Source organism: Arvicola amphibius, chromosome 18, assembly GCF_903992535.2.
Source record: "Arvicola amphibius chromosome 18, mArvAmp1.2, whole genome shotgun sequence".
NCBI lineage: Eukaryota > Metazoa > Chordata > Mammalia > Rodentia > Cricetidae > Arvicola > Arvicola amphibius.
The window spans coordinates 4,481,758-4,507,251 of NC_052064.1; the positions used below are offsets into that span (position 1 = coordinate 4,481,758).

Genomic DNA, 25,494 nt, shown 5'->3' on the forward strand with positions numbered 1-25,494 from the left:
GAAGTAGAATGGAGCTAAATTCTGTATTCAAGAAGATAAACAGATTAAGAAATGGAATAAAGGGAGTGGTGACCTCAGGGCAGGCTCCCATCCAGTTAAGTTTTCGGTGTGAAAAGAAACTGAAGAAGCCTGGAGCCAGGTGTGGCTCTCACCTTCAGTCCCAGCACTGAGGAGGCAGAGGCTGGTGGATCTCTGAGTTTGAGGTCAGCCTGGTCTACAGAGCAAGTTTCATGACAGCCAAGCTTAGGTAGTAAAGGACAGAAAGCTGGTGAGGATGTAGTTGAATGAGGAGGTCTTGTTCCAGGCCCAGAGAGCAACAGAACTCGGCAACTTTTCTCCTCATGGTTCTGGGTTTAGAGTTAAGGACAAAAGAAAGGAGATAGGGATGAAAGCCGCTGAGGCCTTTTGTGTCAGGAGTGTCCCTGAGTGGAGGCCTAGTGGAGCGGCCATTGCAGGAGGCTGTGAAGCTGAAGCCTGTATGTCCTGGATGCCCTTGGAGAACCCAAGCTGTCAGAGACGCCAGAGTCCTAGCATAACTGCCAAAGAGAGCTGCTAACAGGGAGAGGAAGCAGCCCAAGAGAGGGAAGTGCGCTGCAGTCAACACAACTGAAGAGAGTAAGAGATCTGAAGAGCATTTGGCATCAGACATGGAGATGCAGAGTTCGGAGTTGGCCCAGCTGGTTTTTGGTCTTGCTTTGGTCCAGTATTTCCTTTCTGTGTTCCCTTCCCTATGTTTGGGATGGTAATGTATATCCTGTGCCCTTCTATGTCGGAAGTATGTGATCTGCTTTTTGATTTTATAAGATATTACAGTTAAGAGACTGCAGGAGCCTCAGAAGAGACTTTGAATTTTTAAACATTGTTGAAACTGATAGACTATGGGATCTTGAAGCTGGACTAAATTTATTTGGCATTATGACATTGTTACAAGTTTATAGGGACCAGGGAACAGAATGTGGTAGTTTGAATGTAATTGGCCCCCATAAACTCATAGGGGGTGACACTATTGGGAAGCATGGCCTCCTTGACGTAGGTGTGGCCTTGTTGAAGGAAGTATGTCACTAGAGGGGCGGGCTTTGATGTCTTTTTTTTTATTTTTCACAGCAATAGAATTCTTAACTAAGAACCGTTTTAACAAATTCATCAGAAAACATTAGGAAAAAAATGGCCATTAATCAGTTTATTCTCTTGACTGTTTACGGCCTGGCTGGGACAGGTGTGAGAGTGTGCTGAGATGCTCAGTCACAGATCCTTGCCGTCACTACTACAGGACAGAGGTGTTACTCTCCCCCTGAGCCTTCTGCCCCAACCGCAGTGTACTTACATTTCCAACGTGAAAACACTTCTTACATGCTAACGGGAACATCAACAAATAATTAAAAATACATCCCCCAAATTATATGTTAAAATGCTCTAGGTGTCTGCAACCCTATAAGACACAGGGAAAATGGATACAGAACATAATAAAATTCTGTCATGGTATTTTAATACTATTAAAATTAGCACAAGCTCCAGAGAATAAAGTTAAATAAATCCTACTGGCTAAGAGGAAGAATTAATGATTTGATACAGAGTGTATGTAATTGGTAGGATGGATATAGTTGATTAAATTGACTTGATAGAATTTAGAAACACTAGTGAGGAGGAATTAATTTCAGTTATTATATCTTTTCCACTTTTCCTCCAACCACTCCTATCCTTTATTCAATGAGAATCTGCCTAATATGTAAAGAATTTCTAATACAGAACTGATTTAATACTTTGTATACTGTGCAGAAAGCTTGGAAGAAGGAGAATACCAATGAAACAGTTATGTCTGAGGTTTACAGGTCACAAGCCTATGGAAGCAGCAGTTTCATTGGCAACAGAACAATATGTATCTGTAAAGATAGGAAAAGAGGTGAATACGTTGAGATAGGTTTAGCCATTGACTGGCAGGATAGAGGAATAGGAGATTTCACCTGAACGGTGAACTTCAAGGCAGAAAGTGTGAACGGTGAAGACACCCGCTTCCCAAGACAGTGATTTGCTGGATGGAGAAGACAAATAGGCCAAAAGACTATAGGTAAAGAGTGGGAAACAGTAGGCATGGGTAGCAAGCAGTTCTAACTTAACAGAGTAGACTGTGGTAAGAAGAGCATTGGTTAGGACATCAGTCATTCTAGTCCGGTACAAGAAAGCTAGGGAAGCAGATCACAAGAGAGACACAAAAAAAAGGAAGATTCTATAGTCCACAATGACTCAAAGAATGTGGGAGTAGAGGGATTTGTAAAAATAACTTGGATTTAAACAATGCTTCGTAAAGAGTGCGCTCTTTTCTTTTCCCAAAATGATGAGGTGTCCAGGAGATATCCAGCACTATATATTTATCTCCATGACTAACAAAGAACCAAATAATTTTAGACTGCTTTTCATACATAACAATAGTTCTAACCCCCCTTGTTCTATCATCTCCATTTCCTGCACAGGAAAACCCCACGGTTGGGAGTCAGGTCTTCACGAGGTCACACCCCTGGGGCCACCACACACATCAGCCACGGTAATCTGACCTGAAGTCGATGTCCCTAGAATTGCTGGTCTTAAATAGGGCTGTAAAGTGAATGACTAATTGAGGAATCACTGCTCCCTTCCAGGCAATTTAAAGATGTGCCCAGCTTTCCGATGACATGCACGCTGACATCTGTACAAGGAACCTTCCTTTTGGTAAAACTGTTTCCACAGCACGGTCTCGTTTTCACAGTAGACCTGACAAAGAGAAAACGGAATCAATGTTTTAATTTCCAGCTTAGGAAAGAAGAAGCTGGGAGATGCAGAGATTATGATACCCTCTTAAATAGGCAAGCAGGTTGTAGCTAGCTAGAGCCAGTTGCCTGTCTGTGCTCTTAAATTCAGTCTGTTTTAGAACTTGGCTTGGAACACCTTGGGATGACACATGCCAGGTGGCTCATGTTTTGTTTCACAATATGTGAGTGACATTCACACAGCACCGCCTATAACTAATCTGCCTTGTCCTTCCCATCCAAACAAGCGCACGTTTGCCTGTATCGCCATCTACAACAATTTTTGATAGGACACACTATCTAGGCCTTTATATATTTCATGAAGTGTACAATTGAGTGTTGTCAAGGTGTTAGATAGCTTTGCAATAACTGAGCTCTCATATTTTACATTTAGAAATCTAAATTTTTTTTTACCCAGTAAAGAGAATGTTGCAATCTTCTTTATCAGTTGCTTCTTTAATGACTTGAAAACCCGTGGAGTAGGAACGATGCATAAACTGTATCCAAAGGAAGTCTCGCTAAGAGCCACAAATAGTTCTCATTCGCTTGCTCAGCAACAAAAAGAGACACCACATAACTGCTCTGCAGACCTGAAAAGATCCAGTCCCTTTCTCCTGGGGAGTACCAGAAGAGAGAGAGAGAGAGAGAGAGAGAGAGAGAGAGAGAGAGAGAGAGAGAGAGAGAGAGAGAGAGAGAGAGAGAGAGAGAGAGATTAAGTGCCCAGGGACTGAGGGTTTGTTAACTGTGATTAAAGCTAGTGACAATATTGTAGGAAAGTGGCATCTGTCACCTTTCTGCCTTTTCCTTGGCCACTCAGAAACGATCATTTCTACAATCATTTGGATATGACTGTAGTGGGAATATCTTAATTGGGCCATTCCAGTTTTGTAGCCGGGTACTGTCAGGGACAAATAATAACTAGAGGAATAGCAACCATCTTTGCATAAAAGCATGAAGCTCACAAACCTCATCGCCTATATGATCTCATTATTAGTAATTTTCCAAGTTGGTATTATGCTTCTTCATCATTTTAGAGTTATCTGATCACCTCCTTGTACTGTCAAAAATCCTTGTCAATGAGGCCTGGAACTCAGTCTTTGCCTCACTATCCCAAGTTATCACCCTATACCAGGAAGCCCCTAAACACACAGAAAATGTCGGGGCCAGGTTGAGGTGGATGGATGGATGGCTGATAGATAGATAGATAGATAGATAGATAGATAGATAGATAGATAGATAGATAGGATAAGGGAAGAATGAGATGGTGGATGAATAGTCGGTTGATAGATAGGTAGATGGATGATAGATGGTAGATAGATGTATGGATGAATAGAAGAATGGATGGATGGATGGATGGATGGATGGATGGATAGATGGATGGATGGATAGATGGATGGATGGGTGGATGGATGGATGATGGATGGATGGATGGATGGATGGATGGGTGGATAGATGGATGGATGGATAGATAGGATAGATAATGGATGAATGGATGGATAGATGGATGGATGGATGGATGGATGGATGGATGGATGGATGGATGGATGGGTGGATAGATGGATGGATGGATGGATGGATGGATGGATGGGTGGATGGATAGATAGGATAGATAATGGATGAATGGATGGATAGATAGATGGATTGATGATGGATGGATGATGGATGGATGGATGGATGGATGGGATAGATAATGGATGAATGGATGGATAGATGGATGGATGGATGGATGAATGGATGGATAGATAGATGGATTGATGGATGGATGGATGGATGGATGGATGGATGGATGGATGAATGGATGGATAGATAGATGGATTGATGGATGGATGGATGGATGGATGGATGGATGGATGGATGATGGATGGATGGATGGATGAGATGAGGTGCACCCAACAGGAAACCTACATAAGATGTTTGTCCTCAGCCGGGCGGTGGTGGCGCACGCCTTTAATCCCAGCACTCGGGAGGCAGAGGCAGGTGGATCTCTGTGAGTTTGAGGCCAGCCTGGTCTACAAGAGCTAGTTCCAGGACAGGCTCTAAAAAAAAAAAAGCTGCAGAGAAACCCTGTCTCGAAAAACAAAAAAAAAAAAAAAAAAAAAAAAAAGATGTTTGTCCTCCCTAGCAATCTGGAAATGCAAATTAAATCCATGATTTCACCAGTTATATTTAGAAAAGGTAAACCTGAGAGTAGCAAGAATGTTCCAGATAAGAAGCAATGGCAGTTCCAACATACTACCAGTACATAACCTATTGTATTAACCATTTGCTGTTCTCTAATAAAACTATAGGCACATGTGATTTATGGCCAGCCATTCCATGCCAAAGTCAAAAAGCTCAGTCTGTCACTGGATCCATGAAAGAAGTTTGCAACAAAGTAGTCCTTGAAGTAGCCAAACACTTGTAATGGGATAATAGGTAAACATTAATAAATAATAATATGGCCATCCAAAAGATATAGTAAAAGTTAATGGCCTAAAAGTACCTGTATTAAAAATCCATGAATATCACAGGTACATTTTTAGTGAATTACAGAATATTAATACTTATTTCATTTACAAGAAGTTTAAAGTACACATTTTAAGGATGATTATTATTTCATAATTTATTATTATTCAGAGATAGTTTCCTAAGTACAACATAAAATTTAAAGGCTTCCAATTATCAAGCTGCAGGTGAAAGACAATGGTTGCTTTCAGAAAGGGTAATAAACGGGCACAACTAGGATAATAGGTGCTGTGGAGGTCTCTGCTAATACAAGCAGTTTACTAATCGTCAAGGTGGATAGCGGTGCACACATATTTTTTTTCCTTCAATCTTCCGCATAAGTGAAATGAATTATGACTACATTTAGGAACAGAAGAAGCCAGTATTTCAGATGTAACTCAGTGGTAGGACATTTGTCTAACACGTAAGAGGCTCTGGGTTTGACCCTCAGCACCAGCCAGTGCCTGAGGTCGGGTAGAGAAGGGTAGAGGAGGAGAAAAATGGCCTACCTGACTCTGGCATTTTTCTAGGACTCTGAGATGAACAGAATTCGTTTTAATAAACATGCCGAGGCATTCCCAGCTGCTACTCTCAAGTGAGTAACCCTAATAGCAGAAAAGCAAGAGCTGCTTCGTCTCTGCCGGGTGTGGGATCAATGCATCAGCACCCATCCCGAGACTGTTGCAGTGTGTTTCCAGCCTGCCATAAGCTATGGCACTTTCTAGAAGCAAACCTCCCCAGGATCCTCTGACAACTGTTGGGCCTTTCCGTCCATTTTTTTTTAGAAGTGTGACCATTAATCAAACTGATGCTGTTGCGGCCACTTTACTTAGGATTGTTTTGCTCATAGAATTATTCATTTATAGGTGCATCGGGCAATCCTCATATGCCCCTAGCAACATCAGGCACAATTTTAATTTGCAAGTTCAAGTGTTTGGTTCATGAGGATAAAAAATACCAATCCATCCGTGATAGAATCGTTCTCCAAAAATAAAGTTTTTATTCATACATAATTTAAGAAATCTTAAAACAATGATCTCAAACAATCATGTCTTTTGCATTTAAAGGAGGAGAAATCATTTTAATGATTATATTTTACAATGAATAATTCATAGTCATAGCATTTTTAAGTTCGTAAAGTAGAACCAGTAGACTTCCACAAACCTGTGATAATTCACCGAGGGAAGAGAACAAATGCCATCACTAAAATAATTTTTCCAAAATGAGAGAATGAGTCTATGACAGCTTCCTGTTCGACTCCCAGGGTCCCAAGCCCCCTCTGTCCACAGTCACTGCGCTCGGACAGTGTTCAAACACTGAGCCAAGCCTTTTCCGCCAATAGCTCACTTCATTCTCTAGGTGCTTTACAGAGTAGGAAGGGCGGTACCCAAACCTTCAAACATCAAGGCTTTCTCTTTCATCCAAAGTTCATGGCCATGGCTTCTCAACAGTTTGAAGATGCTTTGATCTTAGTTGCACTAAAATGGAAATAGAAATGAAAAGAAAGGAGAAAAAACCATAAACATATGTTTCCTCAAAGTACAAATCCTTCTAACATTTTTTTCTTAGCTAAAATATGGAGTTGTTTCCAAACTTCAAGAATAAGAAGTAACCCCTCTTTCAGCATCTGGTCATTCTTGTTATCAGACCTCTGTAACCTCATGTCACCTACAGAGAACTGAAGTGTTACTCTAATTGATTTCTCCCTGCTTACAGAGAAGCAGAGAATTCTCTCAGCGTTCTCATAAATAATTCTCTTTCTCCATGTCAACGCTAATTGAACTTACCTCACGTTGTCAATCTCTCCTTTTCCTTTGCAGGTGATGTCATTGTCTATATTAATGAAGTTTGCGTCCTGGGACACACTCATGCAGACGTCGTCAAACTTTTCCAGTCTGTTCCTATTGGTCAGAGTGTCAACTTGGTGTTGTGTCGTGGCTACCCTTTGCCCTTTGACCCCGAAGATCCTGCCAACAGCATGGTGCCACCCCTCGCAATAATGGAGAGGCCACCTCCACTGATGGCCAATGGAAGACATAACTATGAGACGTATTTGGAATACATTTCTCGGACCTCACAGTCAGTCCCAGATATCACAGATCGGCCACCTCATTCTTTGCACTCCATGCCAGCTGACGGTCAGCTCGACGGCACGTATCCACCACCCGTCCATGACGACAATGTGTCCATGGCTTCATCCGGAGCCACTCAAGCTGAACTCATGACCTTAACCATTGTGAAAGGCACCCAGGGATTTGGCTTCACCATCGCCGACAGTCCCACGGGACAGCGGGTGAAACAAATAATTGACATTCAGGGATGCCCTGGGCTGTGCGAAGGAGACCTCATTGTGGAGATCAACCAGCAGAATGTACAGAACCTGAGCCATACGGAAGTAGTGGACATACTGAAGGACTGCCCCGTCGGAAGTGAGACTTCCTTGGTCATCCATCGAGGAGGTAAGACAAATACGGTGTGCGGGTAGATGAGAACTCTTTATAAAAACATTGTTCAAATGAAGGTTTCTTTAGGCTGGCATAAAATTGTGCCTTTACAAAAAAAAAAAAAAAGGTGAAAAGGGCAGAGAGAAAACTGGGAATTTAATATCTGGGTTTCTGAGTCTTACATTAAACGCTATGGTAGTACTGTTCCAGTCTTACCAACACAGCAATATAGATTGGGAGAGTAAAGAATGGGTCCCAGCAGTGGATATATTGCGTTCTGTCACGTAGGTTCAGAACCTGGTTCTGTAAAGAACTCGGTCCATGCCTTTTGGTTTACTGAGGGAAGAAATACCAGGAATCATATGTGGGTTCCAGGCCAGCATTGAAGAGGCCAGTCCACTCCTCCAAATCCTCTAAGGGCCACCAAGAGCTGGGTTCAGATCAAATAAGTGACTAGGAACAGTCCGCTACTATGGGACACAGCTATCTATGGCCATGGATAAGTATGTCTGCCATGAGCCAGGTAGAAAGCCACGGGACAGGGCTAGGACTGGGAGCTCTAAGAGTAACATGGAACACAATTTAAGGACTCGTGGGAGCTTTGAATCCCTACAGTTCTCTCCGTCTCTGTGGAAATTAATGGGGCAAAGCTAAGGCCCCTTCCTTACTTGTCTGCCACTGTGAAGGACAAGGCACAGACTGAGCAGGTTTTCCTCCCTCTCAGCTAACAGGACACAGGGCAGGAAGTCCTTAATCCTCAGCTGTGGGGTGGCACAGCGGGCTTGCCAGGCCTTTTCACCTGATGGTAACTGCAGGTACATGCCTGGCTCTGTGTCTGCCAAGCTCAGCTGACCCCGGCGCTGCAGCAGAGAAGGATCAAGAGCAGTACGGTGGCGCAGTCAATGCATGACAAACCTGTGTGACCGAACACACGTGATTTCCTCTTCAAGCTCCCAAGACAGCGTGGGAGCTGTCGTTTTAAAAATGCAAGTAAAAGACATCAAAGCTGGGAGAAGTACGTTTATGAGTTGCTGGCCTCTCTGCAGCTTTTTTTTTCCTTCAAGGAAGGGTTACGTTATTGACTCAGCAAGTGCTATGCCTTTTCCGAGCAACGCGATGCAAAGGTCCCATGACCGAGGGGAAATTGATACGATAACAAAATAGTCACACATTCTTGCCTTCAAACAGCACTGTCGTAGAGTGGCACGTGAATTTGGTGATTAAGTGGTGATGGTGTATTTTGACTTCTTGCATTGCTTGTTTAAGATTAAGGCAAATATTTCTAATTTAAGCAATCATATATTCCTAATGTTCAATTGAAAAATCAAACTTTTGGGACAATATTTCTAATATTAAGTGGTGTAGCTGAAAAATCAATGTATTGTAGTCATTGTTTGGCTCACAGAAAGAAATTTAAACACATGTTTTTTTAAATAGCTTCCTTTCAGTTGTGGCATAGCAGTAAAATGCTTTAAATTCCTTGCTGTACTATAATTTGTGCCTTTCTGAAAGCATTTTAGTGTGTGTGGTGTGTGTGTGTGTGTGTGTGTGTGTGTGTGTGTAGGCACACGCGCGCAGGCGCGCACGCATGTGTTGATCTGGGCAGCCTTGCTCTCCTCCTTTCCATGGTCTCTGACCTCTCCCTCAGTCCTGCTCTCTCTGACCTCTCACTCCCTGCTCTCCCTCCTCCTTTTCTCACTTGCTTTGATCACTTTCTCCGTTCTCCAGTGATGAGACTTGGGTCTGCGTTTTGTTCCTCTAGGTGAGCAATGTCTTTCCTTTCTCGCTAGTGCAGCACCGTGGAATCTGAAAGTCCTTGTCTGCCTACTGAGGCTCCTAGAATCCCTAGTGTTCACTCTTCTCTGAAGTTAGTAAGAGACGGCACCATGATTGTGTGATAATTAATTTGGATTCTCTTGTTATAGCACACGTAGAAGTGCTTATGGCCTTTTTCAGATGAGCAAAGATCCTCGAGGCTAGATCCTTATTTCAGGACCACGGCTGTTTGTCTTATTTTTTAGTATTTATTTTTATCTATAAAGCAATGATGCAGGTAGTTGAATATTTAGTAACTAATTTGAAAAGTGTATAATGAAAAGTAATTTTATATCCTACATATATTTTCAATCTTTTTCGTAGAAGAAAACATATTTTGTAGGTATACCTATAGGCAGTATGTAGTCTGGTGATGCATATATGAAATATATATTCTAATGAAGTTGGAATGACAAAATGCATGTATACGTTGTGATTTAAAATGTCCTGATTAGAAGGAAATATTTAACTTATTAAATAAATTACTATGTGGTGTAGTTTGTATACTATAACCTTTATCGATTGCAAGTATGTATTTCACTGAGTTCTTCAATGGTATAGTTGCACAATGAGCACCATTTCTCCTAGAACATCAACCGGGGTCTTTTGAGATACCAGCTTCTCAGACCCCTTCACAGTCCAGCTAAGGCCACAGTCGGTGAGAGAAAAAATAACTAAGGGGGTCTGAGAGGAAGTGAATCAACTCACACATGGTTTTTCCACAGTGTGTCTCTTAGTGTTATATCTTTCTTATTCTCTGTTCTAATTCTTCTGTCCTAACTGTCTACAATTTCTTAGTTCTAATTCTGTCTCAATTCTAATTCCAATTCCAATTCTCTGCAACCTCCTCCTCCTCCTCCTCCTCCTCCTCCTCTTCCTCCTCCTCCTCCTTCTGTGCTGCTGCTGCTTCTGCTTCTCCTGCTGCTGCTGCTTCTGCTTCTTCTTCTTCTTCTTCTTCTTCTTCTTCTTCTTCTTCTTCTTCTTCTTCTTCTTCTTCTTCTTCTTCTTCTTCTTCTGCTGCTGCTGCTGCTGCTGCTGCTGCTGCTGCTGCTGCTGCTGCTGCTGCTGCTGCTCCTCCTGCTCCTGCTCCTGCTCCTTCTGCTTCCTCTTCCTCTGCTCTGCTTCTGCTCCTGCTCTTTCTCCTTCTTCTTCATTTTCTTATTTCTGCTCATTTCTGGGACACTTCAGCTCTAATATCCGCTCCAGCTTCTCTCCATTCTCTTTATTCTTATCCAGCTATATAGATCCACAAAATCCTGTAGGCTTAGAAAGTAACCAGGCAACCTATGTACACACAAGGGAAGTTTAAGGCCCTTGGTCCATTAGCACTTTGACCAAATGTGGCAAACTCTGAAGGCCTTTTAGATCTGAAGTCTGCAGCATTTACTCTAAGTGGTTGAAACAAAGAGGAGACCCAGGCCTCTAAATCATCTGATCCAGGGATTGATGCCTATCAGAGGCAGCTGTGGAGGTTTGTCTTCCTCCAGTCTGTGCATTGATGGTGAATTATTTTTTCCTGAGAGTAAGACACAAGCAGTAAATCTCCTGACTAAAATCATCAATAAACTGAGGTGAAAGTGATCCCAAGGAGTTAGGAATCTCTTAATGCAAGGTTACCTTTAGGTCATCACCTTTCTCATCTTCGAGGAAGGTAAAAATGAGGGCACGCTTATTTTCTCCAGCTACTAATCAGCAGCTTTATGCATAGAATTATGCAGTAATTCTATGCCTGTGGATATCTGGGAACATCTTAAATGGAATACTTTTGCCTGGACCCTAAACACCAACTAAATACCTCTCAATAAAGATAATTGCAGGAAGGCCAATCTCTACTTTTACAATGAAGAAAGGGACAAAGACTTGGTAGTGAGAAGCAGGTTTCTTGACTGTGTGACTGTTTTCACACATAGTTTCACACTGATTACATAGGAATGTAATCAGTAAACCCCAAATGGGTAGGAGAAATCGTGCCCAGAAAATGAGCAAATAGTGCTGAACTCTGAAAACTAAATCTCAAATTTGTAACAGAAGGGGATAAGCTACAGGAGAAATCTACAGCCAGAAACGGCCACTTTATTCACAAGGCAATAATCCCAACATGCTTTGCATTTGGTTTAATCCCCCATACAGAGTCTCTGGCTCTGATGGGTTTACCTTGTAAAATGAGACTGATTAATTGCCAAATAATCCTGTGGCTTATAGCAAACATCCCTCATCCCCTGTTCCCTCAGATCCCCCTCCTCTCCTACCTTCAGCCTCAAGAAACCACTAATCTGCTTTTCTGAATTGTTTCATCTTTCAAGGTATTTTTATGGCTAACATCATATGATATATAGTGTTCTGTTTATCATAGTGCTCTTGAGAAACACCTAACAGATACACATGTATGAAAAGTTCATTTCTTTTATTGCCTTTCCTGTTCAGTGGCATGGACCTTTTTTAATCACTTTATACCCAAATGCCATCCCTCAATGGGAGTGCCTTTCATGAAAGCACCTGACGAACCACAATACCCACAGTGGATGTTAAGTTGAGTTGTTTTCATCTTTGGACATCTGGATGCAACTGTCTGTTTACACTGATGTTCTCACTTTGGGAATAGATGCCCAGAAATGGTATTGCTGGGTTATATAAAAGAATATATTTAAAGTGTTAATAAATTGTCTAGATGGCTTCTGAAATGGCTAACTTCCATATTCCCTAAAGCAAAGACACCATAACAATATCTGAAGGTCCTTGTTTTTGCATTGTTTCTTACATTTGACTTAAAAAAATCTTTACAGTCATTCTATTGAAAGTAGACTTACTGATACTTTTTCATGGTTTTAACTTAGATATCTCTGATATTTTGACATGTTTTCATGTGTTTATTGTATTCATAGACTTCTTTAGTAACATATATCATTAATTATTTTCCCAATTTTATATTAGACTATTAATTTTCTTTTTTTTTCTTTTGTAATGAGAATTGAACCCAAGGCCTGACACATGCTAAATGATTCTCTGTCACAGCTATATCAACAACCTATTTGTCCTCCTAAATTACAAAAGCTCATTATATATGCAAATTCTAAGTCAATAGAAGATCGGCAAATGCTTCCTTCAGCTCTGTGGATCATTTGTCCATTTTCTTGTTGGTGCCTTTTGGGCAGAAGAACAGAGGATTATGGGGTGGTGACTGGGTAAAAGAAAATCTATCAGGTTCATTTTAACATGGCTCATTCTTTTGCTATCTTGTCTTTGCTTAACCTAAAGTCACAAAGTTTTCCCTGTTTTCTTCTAGAAAGTCTAATCTTAGTGCTCTAAGCTAGTTTAAAGTTGACTTTTATGTAGTACTATTCATTTTTATTTTGCATATATATATATATATATATATATACACACATATAATCTTTATAGCACTATTGGCTGGAAAAAACAATAAAACCTGTTCTTTCTCATTGAAAAGTCTTGGCACTTGTGATGGAAATAAACTCACAGAGCTGCAAAGGTTTGTTTCCAAACCGTCTATTCAGTCCCCTTAGTCTGCCTGTCTATCTTTATGCTAATGCGACACTTTCTAGATGACTGTAGCTTTGTGCTACATCTTGAAATCGGTCTGAGTCCTCCAAATTTTCCTCCTTTACAAAATAGTCTTGGTTATTCTAGGTCTTTGAATTTGCATGTAAATAGAGATGTTAGAATTATCCTTTTTAATATAAAGTTTTTATTAGTTCTTAGAATTTCATATGTGTCTGCAATGTATCTTGATCTGATTTATCCCTCAGTCCTCTCTAATTTCTCCCAGGTCCACCCCACCTCCTGTCTTTATTCCAGCTTGGTGCCCCCCAACACTTTCAATAACCCAGCAAATCCAATTTGTATTACCCATACATTCCAGGATGTAGGGCCATTTACTAGAGCATGGTTGACCATGGGGGCCACACCCTTAAAGAAAACTGGCTCTTCTCAGTTGGGTGGAGGCTCAGGAGCCCCTGATGTTCCATGCTGGAATGTTGAGGGGTGTGGCCTTGTCCAGAGCCTGTGCAGGCAACTCCAGGTACCCTGAGCTCCTGAATGCACCTACCCTATCATGTCCAGAAGACACTGTTTCTCTTGGATCCTCTCCAGCCTCTGGTTCTTAACATCTTTCTACCCCTTCTTTTGAAATGGTCCTGAGCCTTGTGGTGAGGGAGAGTGATGTAGATTCTCCATTTGTGATTCATTATTCCACAGACAACGACTTCGTATTTACTCTGTTCAATAAAAGACCCCCTGAGGCCACGCTATTACAGAACAACTTCCCAACTTCAGACTGAACTTTTTGACCTACCAATGGGCTACAACGCCCTCGTTTCTTTAAATTCCTTCAGTTTCTCCCAGGAAGGTGTTCAAGTACAAACCACGAGCTTCTTGTATTAAGCTTCTTAGTATTTTTATTATTTTAGATTTAGTCTATGTGTGTGCGCGTTTTGCTCTCATATATGTCTAACACCTGAGAAGTCAGAAGAGGGTATCAGATCCCGTAGAACTAGAAATGTGAGCAGTTGTGAGCGGCCATGTGGGTGCTGGGAACAGAACCCAGCTCATCTACATCTGCCAGAGTAGCCAGTGCTTTTAACATTCTTAATGTTGTCTTCAATTTATTTACGGCTAATAAATGTAAACATACATGATTTTTGTTGTGCTGTAACATTTTCTATATAATTATACCTCCCAGTAAACCCTTTCCCTTTCCTCTCTCTGAATTTGTAAGCCCCTGATCCATTTTCCTTGAGTTAGTTTTATTTTCCTTCCTGGGCCTGAAAAAAAAAAAAAATTGATCAACAGCAACTCAGGGGAAGACATGACTTTCCTCAGCTTACATTTCTCCATCAGAGTCCATCACTGAGGGAAGCATCTTCTTCCCTGGCAGGGCCTTGAAGGCCACCTGTTTCCTCTTCCATACAGCACTGCTTTCAACGGACGAGCTCACTTCTCAGCTGAGGCAGGAATCTTGGAAACGGTTGCTTGCCAGCTGGAAGGCAGGCCAGCCTGTAACCCCCTAGCATTCGTGTGAATCTCAGCAGCACCTGCCTAGAGATGACATGGCCCACAGTTGGCTGGGCCCTCCTGCATCCATGAACTTACAACCAAAGTAACCCCCAGACATGCCCAGTATCTCTCGGACATGTGATCTAGGCGTTTCCTCAACAGAAGCTCTCCTGCCAGATAATTCTAGACCTTTAGGTTGTCGGCTAAAGTCAGCCAGGACTTCTTAATTCGCTAAATTTCCAAGCGTGTGGGATGCTAAACACCGACATTTCAACAGGTGTGCTTTTGTTGTTGATGCTGGTTTGGGGGGAAATCATTCGTCTTGGACTATTTACTATGATATTAGGTATAAGGTTTTTAGGTGCCCCCTGTCAAGTTGAGAAAAATCCTATCAGTCTTAGTTGAATGTGGTTTTTCGTGATCAGTGGGTCTTCAGCCTCCTCAAACATGTCTTCTGCACGCACGGAAATGGTTGGGTAGTTCTACCCTTTCTTCTGTTAATATAGTGAGTGCATCACGTGGCTTAGATTCTGTCTAATTCTGTGTTCTGGACACTGCACGACCTGAACATGCTATGTTCTTTAATGTTGTTGGTTGTTTGCCTGTGTTTATGTTGGGGGTGGACAGAGAATGTTGTGTCTGTTTCTTATGGTCTTTGTCTTTAATGGTAGAATAGTAGTAGTCTCATAAAGTGAGCTGGAATATATATCCCACACAGTCTCCTCTATTCTGAGAGGGTCTGGCTTTTCTCTTCCTTGAACGTTTGGATAAAATCACCAATGAAGGCATCTAAGCTGCACTTTGATTAAATTCATTTTCAGTAGGTAACTCAGTTTCTTTTGTTCACTTAGGTTTGTTCAAAATTTCCGTCTCTTTAAAAACTAGTTCTGACAATTTATGTACCTGTGGGCAATTTATATCATTTATGTAAGCATTTGAATTTGTTAGTATAAATTTTGAAGCAATGTTACAGAATAATTTTTCGGGAAGATTGATTCTGTGTCTCTGTCGTTTTGTTTCAATATCTTTTACTGTGCTCCTTGCCGTCTCGTTTTTCAGCCGTGTGCTTGATTTACTGGCCCTTGATAGCTTTTTGAGGTATGTCCTCAGACCAGTGACTCTATTTTTCTCTTCAATAAAGCATTTAGCTATAAATTTCCTCTGAACATCTCTTTAACTGAACTCCATAAATTTGGAAATACCATGTTTTCCCTTTCCACTCAGCTGAAGAGGTTTCATTTTCCCTTGCAATTTCTATTAGAATTGCTCTTTTTCTTCTTCAAACATTTTGAATTCTCTAAATTTTTTCTGGTATTAATTTCTAATAATCTTATTCAGGATAAATTTTATATGGTGCCAGCCCTTTAAATGCACGGAGTTTTACAGAATGGCCTAGGTGCTCCCTTTTTAATTGAATTTACGTTGAAACATTATGTGTTAGCTGGAGAGTATTTCTTCTTACGTTTTATTATTAAATCAGAAACCCGCCAATGGCTAGTGTCACTTTCCACTTTTTTCTGTGCCTTTACCATCTGTCCCTGCACAACACTGCACATCCATGGTCCACATGGTACAAATTCGTTCCTTCTCTTCAATGCCACTATGTTAGATATTTTCATCTCTCCTTATTATTTTACTTCCTAAGATATTTTTGCCGTTCTTTACTTATTCATGTGTTTACTTATTTACTACTTATTGGAAGGCATGCACCTACTATGCACACCTGTGGCTGTCAGGGGAACTCCTGGGAATCATTCCTGTTGGCAGCAGGTGACTTTACCTGCCGATCCATCTGGCCAACTCTTGTTTTCTTTCTTGTTGTAGAGGATTTTAAGGATAAAGTAATAGACTAATAATATCTCTTTCTTTGTGGTGTTGATATTCTGTTGGAAGAAGAAAAGAATAAATTATATGATTATGCCCTTTTCATGACTAGAACATAGATACCTAATCTATGTCTTTTTTTTCTTGAATGTTAATTTTATGTGTGACCTCACAAATATATCTTCTGTATCTTTTTCATTCTGTTCCCTAGGCTTTGGGAACATATATGAACATCATACACAAATAACAAATACTTTCACTTTGTGTTGTTTGAGGGGTTGGGTGTTCTTTTGGCTTTTTTCTCCCCCTTTGCAGTTTTTTATTTTTGTATGTAACCCAGGCTGACCCTACACACTCTATCCCTTCCTGAGCCTCTCAAGTGCTCAAATTATGGGTCTGTTCCATGATGCTAAACGCCTTCTGATTTCTTGTTTTCATACTTCTCATTCTTCTTTACAGTCAATGAAACAGATCCTTATTTCTTTTAGAACACCAGCAGTTTAGATTACAGAAAAACTGCTTTCCTCGTGAGTTTAATAAAGTCACGTCTTATCCTGTTAAACACAATACTGCCTTTTCCTTCCAGAGCAGTGTTTGCCACTTTCAGAAAATACATACAATTCCTATTTCATTGAAATGGGCTTTTTTGTATTTTTTTATTTTTAGAAAATTATAAGAGCTGGCTAGATGGCTCAGCAGGCAAATGTGTGTAGATGAATCATAAAAACCCAGAGACAGATATTGGGGTTCAAGCTGAAGATCAGAAAAGCAAAACAGCCAAGAAGAAGGCTCACCTCTACCAAGGCTGGGCGACCACAGACGGAGCCCTGAGCCACTGTCTCCTCCCGTCTTATTTTCCCCTCTAGCACTGGGATTAAAAATGTGTGACTCCCAAACACTGGGATTAAAGGTGTGAGCCACTACCACCTGGATCTGTTTCTGCATTGATCTTGTGTAGCCCAGGGTGGCCTTGAACTCACAGAGATCCATCTGCCTCTCTCCCCCAAATTCTGGGATTAAAGGTGTGTGACACCACTGCCTGGCCTCTAGTGGCTTAGTTTAACCCTCTGATCTTCAGGCAAGCTTTATTTATTAAAATATAAATAAAGTATCACCATAAAGGAGCTTGCAATCAAGCCTGATGACCTGAGTTTATTCCTGGGATAAACTACATTTAATCTAAATAGAGTATGTTTGTCATGTACCCCTAAATTCTATGTGTTTGCACATAAATTTACATCAACATTTGCACATGCTGATTATCTGTCATGCTTAGGTCATGATGAAAGCTTCAGCTTGTCTTTCCCGTGAAGCAGCTCAACCAGCACTAAAGGCCCCAAGTCTTTGAAGAGAGAATCTTTGAAATTACTCAGTTCTTTGTTTCTCAGCAAGCTTTGATTTAATTCTGTTTGAAGGAAGAATTGGCACCTTTTATGACTGACTGACTTTCTCACTGAATCACCATGATTCATCTTCTAGAGTTTCTGGTTTTCCTGAGTTCAGTTTTTAAAATGTATGTTACCCTATGAAAGTACCTGTTTTATTCGTGTCTCCGAGTGTGGCTTGATAGAATCATATCAAGTGTTCTCTATATTTGCGAAATCTACTTTATCCGAGTGCTTCTAGTATTCTTGTCTACTATGAGTGCTATTTTTAATTGGGTTTGCTAATCACTTTTCTATTTCAACGATACAAGAAACTTATCAATCTCTTTATCAATGCTCCATTTTCTGGTGTTCAACCTCCTGTGAAAGCAAGAATCATTAGATTCTGCCCACATAGGCTGCTGTTTAGTCTCCAGAGTAAAGCACACTCAAGGTGACGGCTGCCGTCCAACCAGCCATTCCTGCCTTTCGCTCTTACACTGTTAACGCAAGACTGAGATCATTTAAGTTGTAAACGTCTCATAAATTGAAATCAATTGGATTAGCAACGTTTTCTTTCTTTCCCCAGGAAGTGTCCCCAGAGGTTCTGACAGACCTGTGTCCTCCTTCCTTAGGCTGACAAACAGTAATAAGTCGTTGTGCGTGAACATGTTTTCTCCCTTTTACAAAGATAGTTTGGAGTGCTTCAGAGACATCATCCACTGAGCAGAGCTCTGAAGAGAGGGTGTGAAATCGTACATGTGGAGAATTATATGTACATAGGTTATTAGTCCTTCTAATTTTGAAACAAGGGGAGGGGCCAATGAGACTTACCCGTAGTTGAGGAGCTGCTCCAAGTTGGTCAATAGCAGTTTTCTTCAAGGAGGTGGCCCCCTGATAGGTGGTCCATGCTCCAGAGAAGGATGGTCCAGATCCATGTTCATACAGGCAGAACTGGCTAGAATTTAGGAAGATACAAAGTTGAGGGGAAGTGGGGGATCTCTGAGAGTAGTTGAAGGGAGAAATAAATATGGACAGAATATACTGTTTGCATATATGAAATTCTCAAAGAATAAATAAATGCATTTAATCTTAATAAAAAAAACATAATTAAAGAAAAGCCTTGTTTCCCAATTTATAAGTTGCATAGACAATGCTAATAATAATACTAAAAGTATTGGTACTTTTAATAGTTGTAACACTTTTTTCCAGAAAAATTCTCATTTAGAAATAGTTTCAAATTTACCAAAAAAATATGAAAGTATAGTACTTACATTAGTGTTAATATTTTGCTCTAGTTATTTTAGTACATTTATGTTCCTTCCTGTGTGCGTTTCTGAACCATTTCAGAGTAATTATGGTCACTTATACTCAAACACTCTTGCCTTTATTTCATGCTGGCTGTTGTCGGGGAAGCATCTGAGCAGCTGGTTAGTTCAAGCAAACAAGACTCTTTCATAGATACACTTTTAAAAACTACCATTACCACAGAACAAGACTGAAGAAATCAAAACAGATTTACATACCACATTATGTAGCTAATATTGGAATCGTTTGGAAACAGAGAAGCAGGGGACGTATGCAGAAAGACTATGAACAAATAAAAGTTGATTATTAATTTTATTAATATGTGCAATCCAACTTCTCACCTGGTATCTGCAGAGAAGACATGTGCAACGAAGCAAGCAATAGTAACTGTATACTTTGACCTAGGGCAGGCATTGTATACTGACTTCTACACTAACTGAAAACACCTTAATGTTTTAGCAGCTAACATAGAGACACTCTGCTGTCAATCACCTGCTAGCCACAGCTTGCTTCCTGGGTGACTGGTCTTCTAGGCAACATTCCTCCATGAAGTACAGCAACTCTGAAAACCATACTCCTTTCTGGTAACTCCTCACACACTAGGGTCTGTGTGAAAGTCCTTATCCTTCCCTTGTCTGCTCGTAGACCAAATAAAAACAAAGAATAAGAATAAAGTATCATAAAAATAATAAGCATTAAGGGGCAATACTAAGAGAACTGTGCCGTCCCTTTCTCCATAATGCATTGTCAAGAACTTAGCTCCAGGTCCCATTCATCACGTAAGACTGGCCAGTACTTTACTCAGCAGTGGTCGGTGTGGTTATTCCTGTGACAACTACAAGGAATAACGGCATGGCATGGCGTCCCATGGACAGTAGACATTTTGCTCTTCCCTGGAAACTCAGACATGAGATGCTTGGGGAACTTCTCATTTCTTTAGGGGCCATGGTTTCAATAGTCTGGCAGTCAGATTAGAAAACACAAGTGTCTCTTTAGACCATCTCGACTTCTGCAGGGCCTGTCACAAGGCCATGGTAAACAGGCCTTGGATTTCACCTTCGAAGCTGTGGGGAAAGGGATGGTCTGATACAGCTGTGGTCAGCTCTTACTGATGGAGTAAAGATGGACACACAGAGGAGCTGTTGGTCTTTCCTGACAATCCAACAAGAGCTCAGAAGACCCTGAGGAAGAGTAGAAGAAATGAAGGCCTTAGGAGACAGATGAGCTGTTTCTTCAAAGGACGGGGACCACTGTTTGCTAACACACTGTCCAGTCAGGAAGAGAAAGCATGCACGAGACAGGAAGGATTGTTGACTTTGCAACTAGAGCACAGTAGCCCTCCATGAGAACAGTGAGTGTGTTCAGTAGACACAGCTCTTGACTACCGGAGGGCAATCAAGATTCCTGTTTCAAATGAATCAAGCTGAAGGCACCTTTCAGCTACGTGAGAAGGCATAGCTGCCATGTACAGGACAGATTCAACTCTAGACCGAATAGCTCCATTCCAGAAATTAACGGAAACAAACAAGAAATGTTCTAAGGGCCTAAAACAGAGTGTCTCCAGGGTTTTAAATTTGGTATTTACTTGAATCTTAGTTCTTAATATTTATTTGTTGTTTAAAGGTTTCATGTATATGTTCTGATCAAGCTCACCCCCAATTCCAATTCCAACTCCTCCCTTATCCCCCTACCAGGATTTCCTCCTAATTTCATGTGATACCTTGTTAATCCCATTGCATGCACCTATGCTCCCAGTACACGGGCAGCTCTCAGGGTCTGCATCCCTGAAGAGAACTGACCCTTCCCCTCCCAGCAGCTATCACATGACAGTAACTCCTAAGGTATGGGTGGGACTTCACGTGCACCTCCTTTCTCCACACCGGGATTTGGGCTGGCTTGACTTGTACTGGTCTTGCGCTTGCTTTCCATCACTATGAGTACATGAGCACAGCTTCCCTACTGTCTCCAGAGGACACTCTTCCTTCGCGGTCATCCACCTGCCTCCAGCTCTTAAAATACCTTCAGCTTCTCTTCCACAGTGATCCCTGAGCCTTGGGAGGAGTGGCGGTGATGTTCCTTTGAAGCAGTGCACCCCACAATCTCTTATTCTCTCTGTGTTAATCGCAATCTCCTGTAAAAGAATCTTCTCTGATGAGGACTGAGAAACACACTACACTACTGGTTTAATGACAAGCCTTTAAGGGTAGTTTAATACTATGTCCATCTAACAGAAAGACCAGTAATAATATCAGCTCTAGAGCCTAGGGCCTACCTAGTTCCAAGCTTTTGCACCCACTACTAGTGCCAAACATGAATTCTGTCTTGGGTAATGAATTTTAAATCCAGCCTTATAGGGGTTAGTTGCTCATGTGACATTCCCATCACTCCTGTACCTGTGGGCCTATCTTGCTAAGCTAGTCCTTTGTGCAGTAAGCAGCATTCACAGCTGGGCAGGGCTGATGGTTTTCTCCCTCGATAGCAGACATAACATATCCAACGCCATAAAAGCGACCCAATAGGAATAAAGCCTCCAGGGGAGTTCCAGCTTGAGTTCTCCGTGTTCGCGGACTTGATAATACGGATTCCTCAATAATCCTCTTACTTACTATCCAGATGTGGAGAGTAGCCAACAGCAACAGCAGTAACCCTTAATGTTTGAGGAGCATCCGTGTGGCTCCCACTGACGAACAACTCCAGGTGCCTATGCCTGGAACTGGGCATTTGATTTGAAAGCCTATGGTGTCGGGATAACAGTCCTTGACCCCTGTTATCAGGCAATAGCATTTGAACTCAGTTTAGATCTGCATATGTGTATATTTCTGGCAGCTTCTCCAGTGGTTGGTTTCCATGTGCCTTTCGGGAGGGTTTTATTGTTAGTTATCACACCCCATCTTCCCTCTTCTACCCCATCTTCTCCATCTCCACCCCACTCCAGGCTTTCTGCTTCATTATTCCCAAGTTCACACCACCTGAATTCTCTCTTCTACCTTAACTGCGTTCTTATCTTCCCTTTCCACCATGGCCCTTGACTGGTTTCCTGGCGTCTATGGGCAATTCAACTTAAATAGACATATTTGAAGATACACAACTAACATCCACGTATGAGGAAAGACATTCAAAGTTTGTCTTTCTGGGTGTCGGTTTTCTTCAAACAGGATGATTATTCCAGTTCCAACCATTTATCTGAAAATCTTATTTTTCTTAACAGCTGGATAATATTCCACTGTTAAATGTACCACGTTTTCATTATCTATGTATCAGCTAATAGGCATCGAGGCTGTTTTCATAACCTGGCCACTGTGCTAGAGTAGCAATGAGCAAGAATGAGCAGAGATCACTGTAGTAGGATGTAGTCCTTCGGGTACGTGCCAAAGAGTGGAATGTCAGGGTCATATGGTAGATCGACTTACACTGGTTTCCATAGTGACCGCATCTGTTTACATTTGGTTTGTGAAAATTAGCCTTTCTGCCCTGGACAGGATGAAATCTCAAAGTAGTTTTCATTTATATTTCCCCGGTGAACAAAGATATTGACCTTTTCCTTCAGTCCTTAGTTTTTCTCAGTCATTTGAATTTCTTCTTTTGAGAAATCTCTGTTTAATTCTTCTCTGGGTCAAAGTGCGGCTGGGGACCCTACCTGAAGGATGTGGTCAGGACACCCGCCAGCCCTGGGAGTCAGAATCTCCACTTTTCAAAGTCAAGAAAGAAGCCAATACATGTGAAGATAACGTGAATAAGAGGAAACAAGACTCCTACAGCTTCACGAAGAAAATTATTGTGAGATGAAAGGCAGGAAAATTGTGTCGAGTACTGTGTAAATAAGACCAATGACCTAGAATTGAATTTGACAACAGGGTCACTTTGACAAGATCACATCTTTTGCATTGATATGACCGTTGAAGTCAGTTGAAAAAACTTAAAACTGATTTGTGGTTTTTTTTGTCATTTGGTTGACCCATGGACAGTACTGTTTCTGGTCTCTCGGGAACAAAGCCTCTTCCGTGTTCCAATCTGTCATGTGTGTATATTTCATATACTATGATTTTTGAGGAATTATACTTCTCCCTTTATCATTATCCTGGACTGCCTTTATTTTTGTCCCCTTCACCTTTGTGAGGTCAAGTTCTTACGACAAAAAGAATTAACATCCCTATCTAAGCTGAAGTGTAAGGAAGAAACTGTTCTGTGGTCAGGTGCTAATAGTCCATGCTTTGCTTCACTTAGGCCTTTTTAGGGATGGGGATGAAATCCATGCTTATCAGGAAATTCTTGGGAACAAGTTACTCTTCATTCAGTCATATCATGAGGTATAAGTAATACAAAAAAATTAAATCTGCAATTTTTACCTAAAACTGCAAAAATTTTTACATAAAATGTTCCCTCCTCAGTGCCCCTTCCAAGAGTTAAACGCTAGAGTTGATAAGTCTTCTTCTACTTAGAAGTGTATTTGTTGGCCAGATTTCGGTATACGTGGAGGAAACGGGCAGTAGAAGTAATTTCAGGTGAAATTGCAACATATAAATAATAAGTCACAACTGTAATTACCAATTTAGTCCTAACACTTGGCTCCACTGGGTAGTTCGAGGCCATCCTAAATGAAGAAACTACTAGTGAAGATTCATATTCATCATAGACTCATATTTTTCACCTAGAGAAGTGTGCTTGCTCTAGAGGAGGTGGGCAGGATTGCCAAGGCAAGGATGACTGTCTTCTGTGGAGATCTGAGCTACAATAGGTAATGCACTAAAGAACAGTGCGTTTGCCTTATTGACCATGTTTCCCTGTGGGCATACTTGGAAAATGATGTTGCTGCTGTTGCAGCTTTAGGAAGGGAAAGACTCACAACAGAGTCTGGAAGAAACGTGTGTAAGTCAAGCAGTGCAGTTGAGTGAACACAACTGGACAGAACGATTTCCTGTTGGCTTTCTTGTGCCTCAGCTTTCACAGCAACCTTAGCAGAACCCAGTTCTCTCGGCTCATCTACAAAGCCTTCGCCTATTTGTCTTTCTTCATGCCAGGTTTTGTTCTCAGTATGGAGCTAGTGAAAAAATAAGTTCTCTCTACGGAGTTTACCTCTAGTGGGGTAATAACACATGAATCCTACAAGTTAACCCACCAGGAAGGCTATTTACCTTGTCTATAAAGCACTGTCATTTTATGGCTATAAACCTTATCATATGATATCCGGAGACAAATGTGCACTAGCTTGCTGGGTCTGATAACGAACCACTCAGCTAACTGGACTCAGAATCCCAAGGTTCCGGTATAATCCCTACCTCTGATTCCCATGGAAGTTTGATCGTGTCCCTCACATGCTCCTGAAACTGAAGGTAGACAATGTGTCCTCTAAAATGCAGAGGTTTCTAACAACTTCGGGACTTAATGACGCAACTCAAAAATTTGAAAAAAAAAAAAAAAAAACAAGAATAAACCAAATTCAAACCCAGTTGACAGCAAGATATCATAAAAATCAGAGCAGAAAATAATAAAATCAAAACAAAGAAAATAAAACAAAGAATCGCTGAATCTGGAGTTTTGGATTATAAACTTGTTTACTTTTAATTATGCAGTCATTTCTTGTGGGTCCCGGGAGAAAAGAGCCACAGAGATTAGCTCATGATCTAGCCCTAAGCCTGTGTCCTGACCTCTTCTAATCCCCAATCCTAATTTCCCTGAGCTCAGAGTGTGGTTCACTAACCTGATGTGTGCTGGCAGTAGCAGAATTGGGAATCTAAAAGGGAAAGATTGGACAGCCCAAAAGAAGGCGGCAATAAGGATTTTCCTCGATTCTGAAACTACAGATGGATGATCAGACTTACTCACATAAAATATGTTTGGTCCATTTACGTAAAGTGGGTTGTTTTTAGATAACATAATTTCTTTATTGATTCTTTGGGACTTTTACATCATGTACCCCAATTCCTCTCATTTCCCAGTCACCCCATTTCCATCCTTCACCCTTGCAGCATCCCCCCCAAAAGAAATTTTTTTTTAAAGTTAAAAACAAAGCAAAACGTACAAAACAATAACAAAAACTTCTCTTCTCTCCTCCATCTTTCCCTCCCTTCCCAACATTTCATTTGTCTTAGCAGCATTGGGAGCCTACAGCTGAACCCAGCTACCCGTCTCCGCCCTGGGAGTCGGGATGAGATAGTACAGGAGAAAGACCCAGACTCTGGGGGATTCTGATGCGGAATCTCTTTACTGTAAAAGGTTTCTATGGGGTTAGGGAAAGACAGCTGCAGCAGGAATACTTCTAGTTAGTGCCTTTGTAACTGGCCATCACTGTTGGCGTGTTGTGATAGGTCAGGAGCGTGCGTCATGAGTTGCTATGGAAATGGCTTTCATACAGGTTGCTTTGGCCAACTAACTTACTCATTATAAGGCTCATCGTGCATGTGCATGCTATGTTTCCGCCCTGCCACAGGAGCCGAGGTGTGCCACACCCTTTTGTCCAGGCGC

At 41.2% G+C, this 25,494-nt stretch overlaps 1 protein-coding gene across 2 annotated transcripts in view; it reads left to right on the forward strand.

Moving 5' to 3' along the window:
* Positions 1-25,494, forward strand: part of Magi2 (membrane associated guanylate kinase, WW and PDZ domain containing 2) — a 1,324,802-nt gene that overhangs the window by 1,084,245 nt on the left and 215,063 nt on the right. For both annotated transcript variants that reach the window (XM_038315349.1, XM_038315350.1), the window contains exon 10: positions 7,085-7,723. In XM_038315349.1, coding sequence (XP_038171277.1) covers positions 7,085-7,723 — 639 coding nt within the window. The remainder of the gene's footprint in view (positions 1-7,084; positions 7,724-25,494) is intronic.